At 27.3% G+C, this 15,342-nt stretch overlaps 2 protein-coding genes across 3 annotated transcripts; both read left to right on the plus strand.

Moving 5' to 3' along the window:
• The first annotated feature begins 1,152 nt into the window (after nt 1-1,152).
• On the plus strand, nt 1,153-2,456 carry LOC108480961 (ethylene-responsive transcription factor 5-like). The gene has a single exon (XM_017784118.2). The coding sequence runs from the start codon at nt 1,342-1,344 to the stop codon at nt 2,287-2,289; it is 948 nt and encodes a 315-aa protein (XP_017639607.1). The 5' UTR covers nt 1,153-1,341; the 3' UTR covers nt 2,290-2,456.
• A 4,911-nt stretch (nt 2,457-7,367) lies between these two features.
• On the plus strand, nt 7,368-11,902 carry LOC108482068 (nudix hydrolase 8-like). 2 transcript variants are annotated; one of them, XM_017785174.2, is made up of 10 exons: nt 7,368-7,538; nt 7,633-7,774; nt 7,861-8,123; nt 8,673-8,738; nt 9,217-9,354; nt 9,462-9,539; nt 10,021-10,071; nt 10,517-10,551; nt 10,644-10,752; nt 11,609-11,902. In XM_017785174.2, the coding sequence occupies exons 2-10, from the start codon at nt 7,651-7,653 to the stop codon at nt 11,789-11,791; spliced, it is 1,047 nt and encodes a 348-aa protein (XP_017640663.1). In that variant the 5' UTR covers nt 7,368-7,538; nt 7,633-7,650; the 3' UTR covers nt 11,792-11,902. The 2 variants fall into 2 exon arrangements, with proteins under 2 accessions (XP_017640663.1, XP_017640662.1); XM_017785173.2 differs by having other exon boundaries at nt 7,368-7,774.
• The last annotated feature ends 3,440 nt before the right edge of the window (nt 11,903-15,342 follow it).

Below are 15,342 nucleotides of genomic sequence, written 5' to 3' on the forward strand. Positions count from 1 at the left end.
CTGCTTAACCCTTCAACTTGATCATTAAAATATATCATTTTTATTGTTGTCTAATGTTTTTATACCAAGCACAAGCTTTCTGGGAACCAATCAAGAAATGCAACATACAATAAAATGTTAATATATCATTTGGTATCATTTGATATTTGATTTTAATGGTTAATTTAATATTTAAGTAATTTTTTGTTTTAATTTGATATTTGACATTTTTAATTTTGTTAATTAATTTTGTACCGAGAAAAACAATACAATGTGGCCCAATGAATATTTTCCATGTGTTTTAGTAAAGAAAAAAATATAGGTACCTAATTGAAAAAAATTAAGATACTAAATTGAACATTAAAATAAATGTAGTTACTTTAATTGGGACAAAAAACTTGAGCATTAAATTGAGAAAATTCGGATATCAGATTGAATATTGAAGCAAAATTAATTTACCAAGTTCGTGAAAAAAACTCAAATACTAAATTGAATAATAAAATTAAACTCGAATATCAAATAATATGTATACATTAAATTATATGAAATTCATTAGTCTAAAAAGTTACCATTCTTAATTACAACTGAAAAGATAACATAATTTTTTTCTTAAAAATTCGTCTTCCAATATAAAAAAGCTCATGTCAACATTATAAGATGGAAGGAGCAGTTTTTTTTAGTTGAAACTAAGGTATCTATTCTCTGTAATAATGATTAATCCTCTTGCTGTGAATACTTTTCAAAAAGATAAAATGTTAATTATGAAATATGTTCCATTCCCACGAGTTGGGATTGAACTCCCAACCTTCGCTACGAATGCTTTTCAAAGAGATAAATAGTTGGCCATGGAATATGTTCCATTTTCACACGTAAAAGTCAAACCCCAAACATAGTTATTTGATGAAGTAAGCAACTACCACACCACACCTCACCTCATGATTATAGAAGCAATCTTAAGAAAAAAACCATATCAATATTTAATTATCTATATTATATATTAAGCACTTAATTAAGTTGATGTTACGAATTAATCATTTTATTATTTTGAGAAGAAGTTATGTTCTATAAGTATAAAAACTAAATAAAAATTTTAAGAATTATAAAGGGACGAATTTTGAAATTTAACATTTAAAAAAAGCAGCTGCTTCCTTCATCTATCCTCGAAGCTCCATTGAAATGTTTGGAAAGTCATAAAATTCAAATCTTCCTTTTACCCTATAAATACCCTTTCCACTCTCCCCTTCTACTCAACGAACTTCCAAATCTTCTCTTCTTCAATTTCGAATTTCCAGTCCACAAAATTCAAATCCTTAGCTTTTCCTTTTCCTTTTTTTTTTTTGAAAAATTTTCAAATTTTTTATTATGGAAGCAAGCAGTGAAGTAACAAGTGCGCTTCAATATATCAAGCTATATTTACTCGGTGAGTTTTCTCCAGTGGGATTAGGGAGTGTTTCAAGTGAAAATCAATGGTTACCTCAGTCGAAACCTCGAGTTTCGAGCTCTGGATCTGAATCTCATTTGAGCTCCGATTCGTCTTTTACAGTATCAAAATTTAATTGCCTTGACGATGATGATGATTTCTTTCAATTCTCTACCGATTTCCCTGGATTCCAATTTGAATCAAAACCTCAAATTATCGATCTGACGACACCTAAATCCCTCTCATCAAACGCCGGTGCTTTCGAATTTGAAGTCAAACCTCAGATCGCTCAAATTTCAACGACGAAACAGAAAGTTTCTTCGAATTCGAGCTCTCAGAATCGGAAACGGTGGCTGAAAATCTCGTTGCCGCATAAAATGGAGCAGATTCAGTTCGGTAAAACGGATTTAGCTCAGGCGGAGCCGAAAGTCTCAAATTCCGAAGACAAGAAGCATTATAGAGGAGTCCGACAAAGGCCGTGGGGGAAGTTCGCGGCCGAAATCCGAGATCCGACCCGACGAGGTTCTAGGATGTGGCTAGGAACCTTCGAAACGGCCATCGAAGCCGCGAAGGCTTACGACCGAGCAGCTTTCAAGCTACGTGGCTCGAAAGCGATCCTTAATTTCCCTCTCGAAGCCGGGACGTCGGATACACGCGCCGACGACTGGGAGAGGAAGCCGAGCAGAGATGACGGCGAAAGAGAAGAGAGGCAAGTAAAGGCAGTGAAGAGAGAAAAGGACGATGAGGTGACAAAAACGAGGGAGAACGGCGAAGTACCTTTAACGCCGTCAAATTGGAACGCCTTTTTGGATTGGAATAACGACCAAAAAGGGTTTTTTAACGTGCCGTTACTCTCGCCGTTAAGCTTTCCCCAAGTTGTGGTTATATGACGACTATTTTGTCAGTTTTTTAATTGAGTGACGTGGATATTTTATTAAATTCGTTTATTTTTTCTAAAAAGTTGTATATATAGATAGTGTTTAATTGTTTAAAATATTTTTCAGTGGATAATTCATTTTCAATTTACTTTTAAAATATTAAGTATATTCATCTAAAATATTTGTTTTAAATTTATGAAAAGTAAATCCTTTATTTACAATACATAAAGAATAGTCTGTAAATAATTTTAAAAATTAAACACCATATTTTAATTATTGTAATAAATATAAAATAATATTTTTATTCGAATGATTGTAAAAATTCAACATAATTTAAAGTATTTTAATATATTCAATTATAATATAATTTTATTTTATGTTATTAATGCAAAATAATATTATTTAAAATAATAATTAATTAACATAATTAACATATATAAACTAATTTGATAATTGAAATATAGTGTTCATAAAAATTTCTAATTATTGTTAAAGCATTTGTAAAATTTATAAAAAATTTTAATATATTGTAAATTAAACTCTTTACTATTTAATTTATATTTTCTTAACCGTTTAAAATTAATCATAATAATTTGTAAATAATATATTAATTATAAATTTTATATGATATATAAAATTAGTTATTTTATAGATAATTAAAATATACTATGTAAAATTAAAGTAATATCTTTTCAAGCGCATTATTCTCCTAATTAAGAGTTGAGGAAGGATAATGTTTAGTTTTAGGCATTGTATTAAAAAGAGCAAATATGATAAAATCTTATAATGAGATTACTATTAAAAATTATTTAATAAAAATCTAAATTTTTATTTTTAAGTATGATAGATTTTTATCAAGTAATTTTTTAAAACAAATTATTTTGATAAATATAAAAATAATAAATATTTAAAATGACAAAATTCTATAATATAATGAATAATAAGTGTAAAACTTAAATGTTGTTTTACATTCTTATATAATTTTTATATTATTATTATTTTAACGATTCAATCGTTGAATTTATAAAATAATTGTACTTCTCATTCGTTTAAAATTTTAAATTAATTCGATATTTTTATTGTATCAATTAAAAATATTATCTATATTAATATATATTTAATAGTTGAAAGTTTTTTACATAAAATAAATAATTAAAATTTTTAATTTATATCGAACTTGACATATATGATAATCATAAATGAAGCATAAAATATAACGATTTAATTATTAAAATATTAATTATATAAAAATTTATGAAAAAATATAAAACTACTTAAATTTTACACCAAAATAACTCTCTTATTTTAATCCAAAATTAATTTAATCCATTTCTCCCATGCGTTGACTTTGAAACACGATATGATTCTGACTAATTCACTAATATTTTTCCTAATATTTTAATCATTCTTATAACTAATTATTATAATCCGTATAATAAATTCTTTGAAATGGTTGTCAATTTCGTCATTATATTAAATCAAAGTCAACTCTATTTTGAGGTTGAATTGTCAAAACTTGCACTTATATTAAAGAGTCAAATCTGACGTGTGTTAAGTAATGTTTCATGTATGGGTATTGTTAGAGATTATGTGATCCAAATTTCGTTATTTGTTAGAGATTAAACATAAAACTAGATTAGGGTTGCAACTGAGGGTGCGGAATTCTTGAGGTACGGATCATATTGCACGAGTAGAGATTGTATAGAACCATACTTCTACTATTTGATTTTGATTATAACAGAGTTTTTCAACCCTTAAATAAATATAGTCGAAACTCCTATTGTATCATTCGTTTTTCAATATTAATGAATTTCTTCTCTTTTGTTTATGATTTTTTTCTCGAAAAGATTTCCACATAAAATCCATGTGTTCTTGTTTTTCTTCTCTTATTGCTTTGCGATCGTTCTAACGTTATTATCGACATTTATTATTACTTGTTATAATAACATGAATAATAATAATAAGAACAATCCACAAAATAAAAACATACAAATTTTTTTATAATTACATAACTGAGATAAGATCTAATTAAGAGTTATATTAACCCATTTATATATAGAGAGAGAGGATGACAGGCCAACCGAAATTAATTTAATCCATTAATAATTTTAACCCATGCATGGACCTTGAAACAGGATATGATCATGACTGATTCACAAATATTTTCCTAACATTTTAAAATCATCCTTATAACTATTACTATTTTATACATACATAAATAAACACTTTGAAATTGTCGTCAACTCGACATTATATTTATATAAACAGATGAACCCAAAGTCATCGTTATTGGCAATGCATTTCATCAGTCACCTCTACTTGTACCCAAGAGGTTGAATTGTCAGAACTTGCAATTAATATCAATTAATGAGTCATTCACATTTCCCTACCAATGCATTTATATCTATATATTGAATCTTTGTTGGTGGAAAGGTAAGAAATTCAATATTCTCAAAAGTAGAATTTAAGATTTAAGTTTTATAGACGAAAATTTTATTAAGTTTTAGTTTGATTGGTATGAGTATTATTGTTAATATAGGAGGATATGGGTTTAAGTGCGCTTAAAGCGTATTATCCTCTTATTTATAGGTTGAGAATAGGCTATGACTAGTTATAAGTATTGTGTCAAAAAGAGCAAACAACGTCGAGAGAGTTTCACCTTTTATTTGAAGAGTCCAACTTAACTCGACTCTGAATTTAATTAAGACTTAAAGTGATTACTTAATAAAAAAATGAATATTATCGATACTATTATTTAAGTTTTTGACTCAATCGGTGTCACAAGTTTATTGGCACCAACTCGGTTAAAAAATTATTAAAATTTCCATTCACATTTAAAAAAATTATATTATTTGGAGATACTTTAATATTTTTATTTAAAAATAATAAATATTTGAATTCATACTAATTACATTAGTAAAACCTTAAATTCACCACTCAAAAGTTTTATTTTGATGTTTTTATACATTTTATTTTAATATGCATATTTTATTACTTCCATCAATTATATTTTATGAATGCCACGAGTTAACTTAACACCAAATCAATTATGAAATTACTAAAATACCCTTATTGTAAAGAGCAATAAATATTATTAGAATAACATTTTAATCTTTCTATAGATAATCTCCAAATAAAACAGTTCAAAAATATTATTTAAGAACCGAGCACATTATCAACAAATTCATGTGAGAATCTCTTACCACTCCACCAAAAATAATTATAATAAATAAAGAAAAACATATAAAAAACTAAAAAATACACATTTCAAATCATAAATATAATAAATAAAATAAGCAGGGGACCAATAAATAAATTTTAAAAATTATGAAGGACTTAAAAATAATTTAAAAGACAGAACTTCGAACTTTTAACTTAAAACAACTATTTTTAAAAATAATAATAATTAAACAACGTTTAAGCTTTGGACTAAAATTGGGCTTGAGTCTCTTAATTTCATATTACATGGATACTAAAATTGGATATTTTTGCTTTGGGTTTGGATTTGAATTTTCGAAAACGGATCGATTTTGAGTTTTTTCAGGTTTTGAATAATTTAAAACTTAAATTAATTAATATTAAATTTAAAAATAAAAATCAAATTTAATTATTGATTAAATTTGCGTTTTTTAAAGATATGAATGGTTAAATATATACCCACACGCAGAGGCGCAGGCAGGGACGAGGTCCTCCAAAAAAATAAAATGAATTGTCTCTTTAGCTCCTTTAAAATTTGTCAATTTTTTAAATTAATTAAATGGTAAAATTATATTTCGACTCTTCTTAAAATTTAAAATTTAATTAAGAACTTTTCAAAAACAAAAGGTTTATAGTTCAATCCCTTGAAGTTTTGTAAAATTTTACATAAATATAATGATGAAATTAAATATTTCTCTCTCAAAATTTATAATTCAATTTCGACTCCTCTATATATATATTTTTGGATTTACTCTTGATTACACCAGAATTACTCCAATCCATTTTAAAATTGATTCAAATAGAAATGAAGTAAAACTCAGTTTAATCCAACATTTTCAAAAACTTCATTCCAAACTTTAAAATTCAATTTAGTCCCTTTCAATTTAGCCCAAAACCAAATTTAACTGTTCATTGTCAATATATGTATATATATATAAGCCCAAACATTGCAAAATCTAAATTAAAAATAGTCCAGACAAAATCAGGTTTGCGCAAATACATTCAAGCATTTTTAACTGTGTAGTTGTGGTTGTATCTTCACTTCCGGGAATGAAGTATATTTTATGGTTATTCATTTACTTATTTGAAAAACGCTTGCTACAATGAGAATAGTCATTGTTATCGGTAGTAGATACCTTTATTTTAACAAAAAATATATAGGGTAAATTATACCTAATGTCACTAAATTATTAGTAAGTTTATATTTAGTTATTCAACTCCAAAAAGTTATAAAAATGGTTTTAAAAGTTTTAATTTAAGTCATTAAGATATTAAGATTTTTCCTAAAAAACAGTCCGGCTAGTGAACTCTAAGCAGCGATTCAACGATAATACGGTGGATCAGTATCCAATGACGAGTAGAAAACCATACCTTAGATTCAAGTGGACTTGACGGATAAAATCAAAGATTGAAGAAAAAAACTATTTGAATTTTAGTTCGTAAATCCATACCATGCAATGTTATTTCATGAAAAGAAAACTAAATTGTAGAGAAAAATAACTTGCAATTGGTATAGACAACATGAATAAAAAAATTATAAAACAACAATTTTAATAATTCATGACGTAAATGATATCTTTCGAATAATTCTACCGTATTTTTAAAATGAGTGACAGAAAGGTACAGAAACGAAAACCATAATTTTAGGGTCTCCTTTTTCCTGTTTTACTTTTTTTATTCCCATGATAACAAAAACATATATTTCCAAAGTTTTATTTTCTAAAATTTGAGGGTACTTCCCTCGTTTTCATCATATTTTAGCTGTGAATAAATGAAAGAAATTGGAGATATTATTCAAAGTTCTTCTGTCTTTACGTGTCATATCCATCAACGACAACCATTTCACACCACAAATTCAACAACACATATCACACTCTCTTTATAAAAAAAAATCTAAATTCTTTCCCTTAATTTTAATTATAAACATATAGCAGACCTTTGTCATGCCTTTTTATGGCTTTTGTACTCTCCATTAAAACTCCTTCATGCATGCTTCAAAGTGGACTTTTTTCATCAGATATCTTTGGCCAATCCGTTCCTTGTCCCATCGATAAATCTTATAAGTTCGGATATTTTTATATTGATTATTAAACAGCTGATATCGTTAAATCAGTTCAGCGGGGCTTATCATCATCCTCATTGTCCTAAAACTTGCAGAGCTTTCTTCTGTCATAAATGGAGTGTAGCTGCAGCAGCCTTTTGAGTTCAAACTCCATGGAAACCATATATTCAACCCAGTTTTCATGTTTCAAGCCATTGTTTGATCTTAAATCCATCCCAAAGTTGACTTCTTTCAAAGGTACGTATTTAAAGAAAAAAAATATAAAAACCACCCTAATTGTTGCTTCCTTGTCGGATTTGTTTCCTGAATGTTTTGTTTTTCAGGCATATCTGCAAAGGCTTCTTATGATACTTGTGTGCCTAAGAAAGGTTTGAGTTCCATTGATGAACAACAACTTGGAGCTGCAGATTTGGTGTATCATGTTAATGGAAAGATCAATCCAAGTTTTTTGACGAGAGATTTGAGGATTTTAGATGGTTTTGATGATGAATATGGGGGTGTTATTGTTGATTCCGAGAGATTACCAGCTAATCCTAATGTTTTTGCTTCCATGCTTCGTTTTTCTGTTTCTCATTGGAAGGCTAAGGTAGTTTAATTCCCGTCTGAGTTTATTATCATAGTTTTCGTAATCCGATTTAATCATTAAAGAATATTTTTGAAAAATAAAGAAGAATTAAAAAAATTCAGATTTTTTTTTTATAAAAATTATGAATGCATGTAAATAAAAATAACCTTTTCATCCATTTTTTAGATTTGGATTGGATTTGGGCTAATTTGGTTTAGGCCCAAAAACATAAAATCCGGTTCTATTGATTTTTTACCGATTCAAAATGATTTGTAATTTAATTTATCTAGTCCTTTTTTCCGATTAATACCCCTATCAATTTTCGATCTAACTTGTCTTATTTAAATAAACATGTTTATTATATAATTCAAAATTTTGATTTCACTATAAAAGTTCAGCAACCCCACTAACTAACCTTAAATTCGGAATGACATATGATGTCAAATAATTTAAACTTAAAATGATCTGAATGTAAAATTTATGAGATTTATATTAACCCAAACTAAATCTAATCCGACTTTTGGGAATGAAGGATCTACTTGAAACTGATGTTAAGCCATCAATATGCAGGAAAAGAAGGGAATTTGGCTTAAGTTGCCCGTAGAAAAATCAGATCTTGTACCAGTTGCAGTCAAGGTATCTTATTCTTCTGGATATTAAAACCTTTAGATATAGGTTAAATTCTTGTTTTAGTCCATGTATTATACTCAGCTTGAAGATTTAGTCCTTAAATTTTAATTTTATTATTATTTTTGTTATGCTTTGGTTCAAATCACTGATATCTTTTAAAATTTTCATAATTTTTTTTTGAAAATATGCAAAGAGGTTGAGCTGGAATTTTTTTAAGACAAATTGGTGGGAAATAATTATTTTGATAATTATAATTTCACCTTTTAAATATTAAGGAATTTCGGGTTTGAGGTTCTAAATAAATTCCTTGTTAGTGATTTGGATTATACCTAATTAAAGTATAGAGATTAAATCTCAAGCCGGTAAAATATAAGGAAAAAACAACTATCATAATTTGGTCGTACACATATTTTGGGAAAATTGAAAATTACTCCCCGAATTTTCACATTGTATTCACTCTTTTAACAAGCCCCCAATGTTTCAGCAAGGATTTGAATATCACCATGCAGAGAAAGGGTACGTAATGTTAACATATTGGCTACCTGAAGGACCTAGCATGCTACCTGCTAATGCTTCACATCAAGTAGGGGTTGGTGGATTTGTAGTTAATGATAAAAATGAGGTACCAAATTGCTAAAATTTTATAATTTCCTGGACTGCAATTTTGTTGCTATGTATAAAATTTTTGCAATTTTTAAAAAATAAAGCATTTGGAATGATGAATTGCAGGTCCTTGTAGTTCAAGAGAAACACTGCGCTCCATCGTTTGTTGGCCTTTGGAAAATACCAACAGGTTTCATAGATGAGGTACTTGAAATTTTATAAAGTTTTAGATCAAAGAAAGGGGAAAATTAGGTTACATTATGGTTCTTTTAGTTCAAATTGTTTATTCTATTAAAAAATTTCAAGTTAATGCAATTTAAAAAAATTCAAATCATAAAATTGAGTTGGAATTTACTTTAAATAACAAATTAGTGGAAAATATCGATAATTATAATTGTAGTGCCAGTTGAACTAGTTAGGCTATTAGTTCATCAATTCGATCGGTTCAAGTGGTCCAATTAAAAAATTTAAAGAAATAAAAATTCATTTCAATCGATCCATACCAATTCCCAAATTAACTAGTTCAAAATTCATTTCTAAACTAATACCTCAACTAATTTTTAATCCAACTGATCCGACCTATCAACCTTACCTAATTCAAACAACATTGATAATACATTTTGAAGTAATGATTTTCTGAGTTTCCGATTTTTAAAAATTTCGTAACTTTTGTTTGATATGGCAGTCAGAGGAGATTTATGCAGGAGCAGTAAGAGAAGTCAAGGAAGAAACAGGGGTAAGCATCTTCCAATTTGATTATTCAATTTGGTACCCAAAGGTAGCAATGTTAATTTTTTAATGTTGAATTCGAATTTTAGGATTGATTTGATAAAATTTAAACTTTTCATGATTTTGTTAATGGAATATATTTAATGCTAACTACGAATTTGTTTAATTTTATATTTAACTTGTCAAATAAAGTCCAATGGATATAATCTAATTCGGGTTTTAGAGTTGTTTTGATAAAATTAATTGTTAATATTATTAGCTAGTTATGAATTTTCATTAAATCAATTATAAAACTTAAATTAAATATTAAAAGTTGACACTATTACCTTCAGACGTCAAAATGTACAACTTTTGTCAAATATAAGTACTACACCGGAAAAAAAAAACACAGATGCTATATTTAAAAAAAAATGTTAAATTCAAGTAGTAAATTCTTTAATTCCACTTTGCAGATTGATACTGAGTTTCTGGAAGTAGTAGCATTCAGGTAACATATTACCAAATCAATCAATTTATTCATGTAATAGTATGTATGTATGTATGTATGATTGATGATGTTTGGTTTATAACTTATCACAGGCATGTTCATAATGTGGCCTTTGAAAAATCAGATTTGTTCTTCATCTGCATGTTGAAGCCTCTATCAACTCGGATTATTGTCGATGGTCACGAAATTCAAGCAGCCAAGGTAGGTATATACTGTAGTTCAATTTGAATATGTATAGGATATAGATGCTTTAGGTTATTAAATCGCCCAATTCATCGGTTCGGCTTAATTTTGGATCAAATCAATTTAGATCATGTCAATTTAAATTTTCAAAGTTGTTGGATAATTTAAGATTTTTAGAGTTTTGAATTATTTGGGGTTTAAAATTTTTAAAGTTTGAATCATTTTGGGTTTGGATAGTTTCTTATTCAAGTCATTTCTGGACAATTTGAATTCAAATTATTTCAAGTTTAAATTATTTAACTCTGTCACTTTGAGTTTTTGGATAGGTCATTTAGATCTAAAACTCAAGATTAGACCATTTTAAGTTTGAGCCATTCTTGTTTGAAGTATTTAAGTTTGCCACTCAAGCTTTTGGGTCAGGTCATTTGGGATTAGCACTCGAGATCAGGTCATTTGGTTTTTCCACTTGAGTTTTGTTGCAATTATTCAAGTTTTGGATCATTTTAGGTTTAGATAATTTCATATTCAGGTGATCTCAAATTCAAGTTATTTAGGCTTGCCACTTGAGTTTTTGGTTTGGCATTCGAGACTGAATCATTTCAAATTTAGATCATCCAGGTATTGCATTCAAGTTTTAGGCTAATCAAATTCAAGTTATTCAGGTTTATTACTCTAATTTTTGGATAAAATCCTTCAAGATTGAGTCACTTCATACATGGGTCATTATAAAATTTAATAATTTGATGTTTAAATAAATTTCGAATTTAATCAATATAAAATCAAATTGAATATTAATAAAATTCGAATTAATTCAAATTTAAAATTGACACATTAGTAATGTGTGAATACTAATTTGGGATACCAATCCATGCAGTGGATGCCACTAATTGAGTTTGTGGAGCAACCATTTATTCAACAAGATTCTATGTTTAAGAAAGTGATTGATATTTGCATAGCTCGCCTCGGAGGGTGTTATTGTGGCTTATCCGTACATCAATTGCCATCTAGATTTGATGGCAAAATATCCACTCTCTATTATAATTGTATAGACAACTAAATCAAACTTTTGTGCATATTCCAAATCACGTATAACCTCTACTTTATACATATCTTTTTATTGTAAATGTACCTTTCAATGTGAAATTTCACCATTTTTATTTTGGATAAACTACATTTAATGTCACTAAATTATTAGTAAATTTATATTTTAATCACTCAACTTTAAAAATTACAAAATGATCACTGAACTATTTGAAAGTTTTCATTTAAGCCAATGAACTATTCGAAAGTTTTTATCTAAGTCACTAAGTTGTTAAGATTTTTTTTCCTTTTTTAAAGTTCGGCTAGCGAGCTCTAAGCAATGATTTGACGGCGATCGGTATAGTGGATTAGTACCAATTTTACTAGTAGAAGAACATATCTTAGATCCAATTCGGTTTGACGGTCAATGTCAGATATTGAAGAAGAAAGTTGTTTGTATTTTGGTTTTCAGATTCGTGGCATTCAAGGTTGTTTCATGAAAAAAAACTAAAGTGCAAAAGAGGAGGAAAATGAGAGCTTTCGACTGGTGTAAACGGTGTGAACATAGAAGGTCATACAACAATGATTTTAATAGCCAAGTGACTTAAATGAAAACTTTTGAATTAACTTAAGGACCATTTTATAACATTTTAAAATTAAATAATTGAAACGTAAACTTACTAATAGTTATCTTAAATTGAATTGTAAAAGGAATTCTAAAATGGTAAAATTATAGGTTTAGTCCCTATAAAAGTTATAAAATCACAAATTAATATAATAGTGAAATTATGTTTTAATATTCGATTCAAGTAGATAGCATGGTTAACTAAGATTATTTTTTAATATACGTTCGAAGGTTTTTATTATTAAATTACTTTTTTAATTTTCAGGTTTAGAACCTTTCCACATTTGATTAATGGGTAAATTATTTTCTAAATTTTATTATTAAATCATCTTTAAAAAATAGGTTAAGTTTAATTAATATAAAATTATATATGTAAAATCATAGTTTGAATGAAGCTCAAATAATTAATCCTAATCAAACGAGTTAAATAATTCAATTGTATCTCGAGTTTTGTACGAGTTCAAATTAAATATTCATCCTTAATTTTTTAATTAATTTGGAATTCAAATTTATTACTGTTCAAATTTAATTTCAGACATTAAAATCTAATTTGTGGGTCAAGGTTTGTATTATTTTCAGACAAGATTGGTCATCTTGTCATTGAATGAAGCCATGGTTTCTTTTCAAAATAACATTCACCTTTAACTATTTCTTGTACGTATCATCACTTAATTATTAAAGCAATGACAATTGTATTAAAACTCTTTATAAAACTCCAAAGAGAATGGCCATTTAACTTTGGAAAATGACAAATTTGAAAAGAAAGGTTGAAATTAAAGTCGTTTATGGGCCGAGTCGAGTAAAAATTTTAGGTTCATTTTTTAGGTTTGGGTCTGAGTTCGATTCGAAATAAAAAAATATACGATTTGAGTCGATTCGAAATAAAAAAATATATATTTAAGTTGTACTTAACAAGCAAATATCTTTAAAATAATAACAAAATCAATACTAAAACAAGAGTTATACAATATCTAAATAATAACAATAAAATAATACTAATATAATTGCGAAATAATAGTAAAACAATGACAAAATAGTAAAAAAAACAACAATTTTTTTTTTTTGCAAATTTGGGCCAGGTCGAATCCAGACAAAAAAAACTTACTAAAGGCCCAGCCAGTTTAGAAAACGGGTCTTGTTTTTTGTCTAAACCTATTTTTTGGGCTTATATTTTGGCCCAAACCCTCTCACTTTTCAGATGTACTTTCCGATTCGACTCATGGACAAATCTAATTCAAATATTTCAAATAAAAATTTTATAATTCAAGTTGAAGTTTCATTATGTGCAAATATTATATATAGACTTTTTTTTAAATATTCTCAATTTAAATTCCATCATTCTGTCTAAATTTATAGATATAAATATATTCTGACTTTCGGTCTGTTGTACTTTGTATTAATCGATTATAATTTTAATTAATCAGAAATATATTGTTTGGGGTTTTATAATTGTGATTCATCCGTATTTATATTTATAAACTCTTTCAAAGATTTCAACTAAACTCATAGCATATTGTTGGCCTACATGGCTAAATTTAGGCAGTCATCCCATGTTCACTTATTTGACCTATCTTTACAAATTCATGCATTTGAACCCTTAAAAAATCATCCACATTGAGAAAATTGTGATATTCTGTGTATGATATTTGAGAGGAATTATTTTATGGAAGTTTTCTATCACACTATTTATGATTTTTTTAAATATTTAATGATATTTTAGTAATTTTTTTCATATCATTGACATGTATAATTTTAGTAATTTTTTACTCAAAACTTTAAATCTTGAACTTAAACCTTAAACCTTGAACTTCAAGTGGTTTGGGTTTAGAAATCGAGGTTTGAGGTTTGAGGTTCAAGTTTGGAGTTCGAGATTCAAAATTTTAGATTCAAGTAAAAATTACTAAATTATGTGTCAATAACATAAAAATTACTAAAATATTATTAAATAATTGAAAAGGAACCATAAATAATGTGATAGGAAGAATCCATAAAATAATCTCAATGTGTATTTCAATATATATATACCATATATTTCAAATATATATATACACACTATAGGGACTTCAAGGACTTGACTTTCTTTTAGGCTAAATTACCAAAAAGCCCATGAACTTCACATATACATTTTACTTTTAAATAAACATCAATTCGGATACAAGAATCGGATACAAGATAAAAGATCAATAATTTATTATAGTTATCTAAATCTACAAAAATTATAAAGTTTAAGGGCTTTTTTAATATTTAAACCATTTTATTTATATATAGCTGTATTCTTGCATTATTTATACGGTTTATGCCTTGACACGATAATTAAATAAAATAATTATTAATTTTTACTAAAACTGTCGAAAACCTAAAAGCAAACGAAAACAGAGATCAACAAGGAAAAGGACGATTAATAAATTACAGTAAACAACAAAGGCAGATAAAATAATTATTCTAAATTTCAACTATTTAAAACAATAAAATAACAATAAATTAAAATTAGTTTAATTATGCTCTAGTCCCTATATTCTTAGTACATTTAAAAATTTTAGTCTCTCTATTTTTAATTTCAAATTTTAGTTTATTTACTCTTTTAATTTAATAATTGAAGTCGAATGGATTTAAAACTATATGGGAGTTAGGTAAGAAAATTTTTCGACTCTCTGCTTTTTTAAAACATTATTCTCGATGCTAAAAGATGGTAAGGAGGAGATTGGAGTCGACTCACCATGTTTGTGTGGAGATCCATAAAGATTGAGTAATCTAAGAAGGCTATGAACAAAGAAGAGCTTGGGGAAGAAGATAATAAGGTTGGAGTTAGAGTACTGGAGAATGAGCATTTGTTCGAGCTTCAGGATTGAGAGAGGAATTAGTATAAGATTAACTTCCATTGTCACATGTTGGTCTCTTCTGTGATTTCTTATTAAGCCAACAATGCGACATGAAGTGAAGTTGCTAGGTTTGGGAGTGACACG

This window comes from Gossypium arboreum, chromosome 1 (genome assembly GCF_025698485.1).
Source record: "Gossypium arboreum isolate Shixiya-1 chromosome 1, ASM2569848v2, whole genome shotgun sequence".
Lineage (NCBI taxonomy): Eukaryota > Viridiplantae > Streptophyta > Magnoliopsida > Malvales > Malvaceae > Gossypium > Gossypium arboreum.

What these genes read in the sequence shown, in the direction of transcription:
- LOC108482068 (XM_017785173.2), top strand. Translation starts at nt 7,651, where the DNA reads ATGGAGTGTAGCTGCAGCAGCCTTTTGAGTTCAAACTCCATGGAAACC. An exon ending in TAGTTAATGATAAAAATGAG is followed by an intron (nt 9,355 to 9,461) that starts GTACCAAATTGC and finishes GATGAATTGCAG; the next exon opens with GTCCTTGTAGTTCAAGAGAA. An exon ending in CAACAGGTTTCATAGATGAG is followed by an intron (nt 9,540 to 10,020) that starts GTACTTGAAATT and finishes TTGATATGGCAG; the next exon opens with TCAGAGGAGATTTATGCAGG.
- LOC108480961 (XM_017784118.2), top strand. Translation starts at nt 1,342, where the DNA reads ATGGAAGCAAGCAGTGAAGTAACAAGTGCGCTTCAATATATCAAGCTA.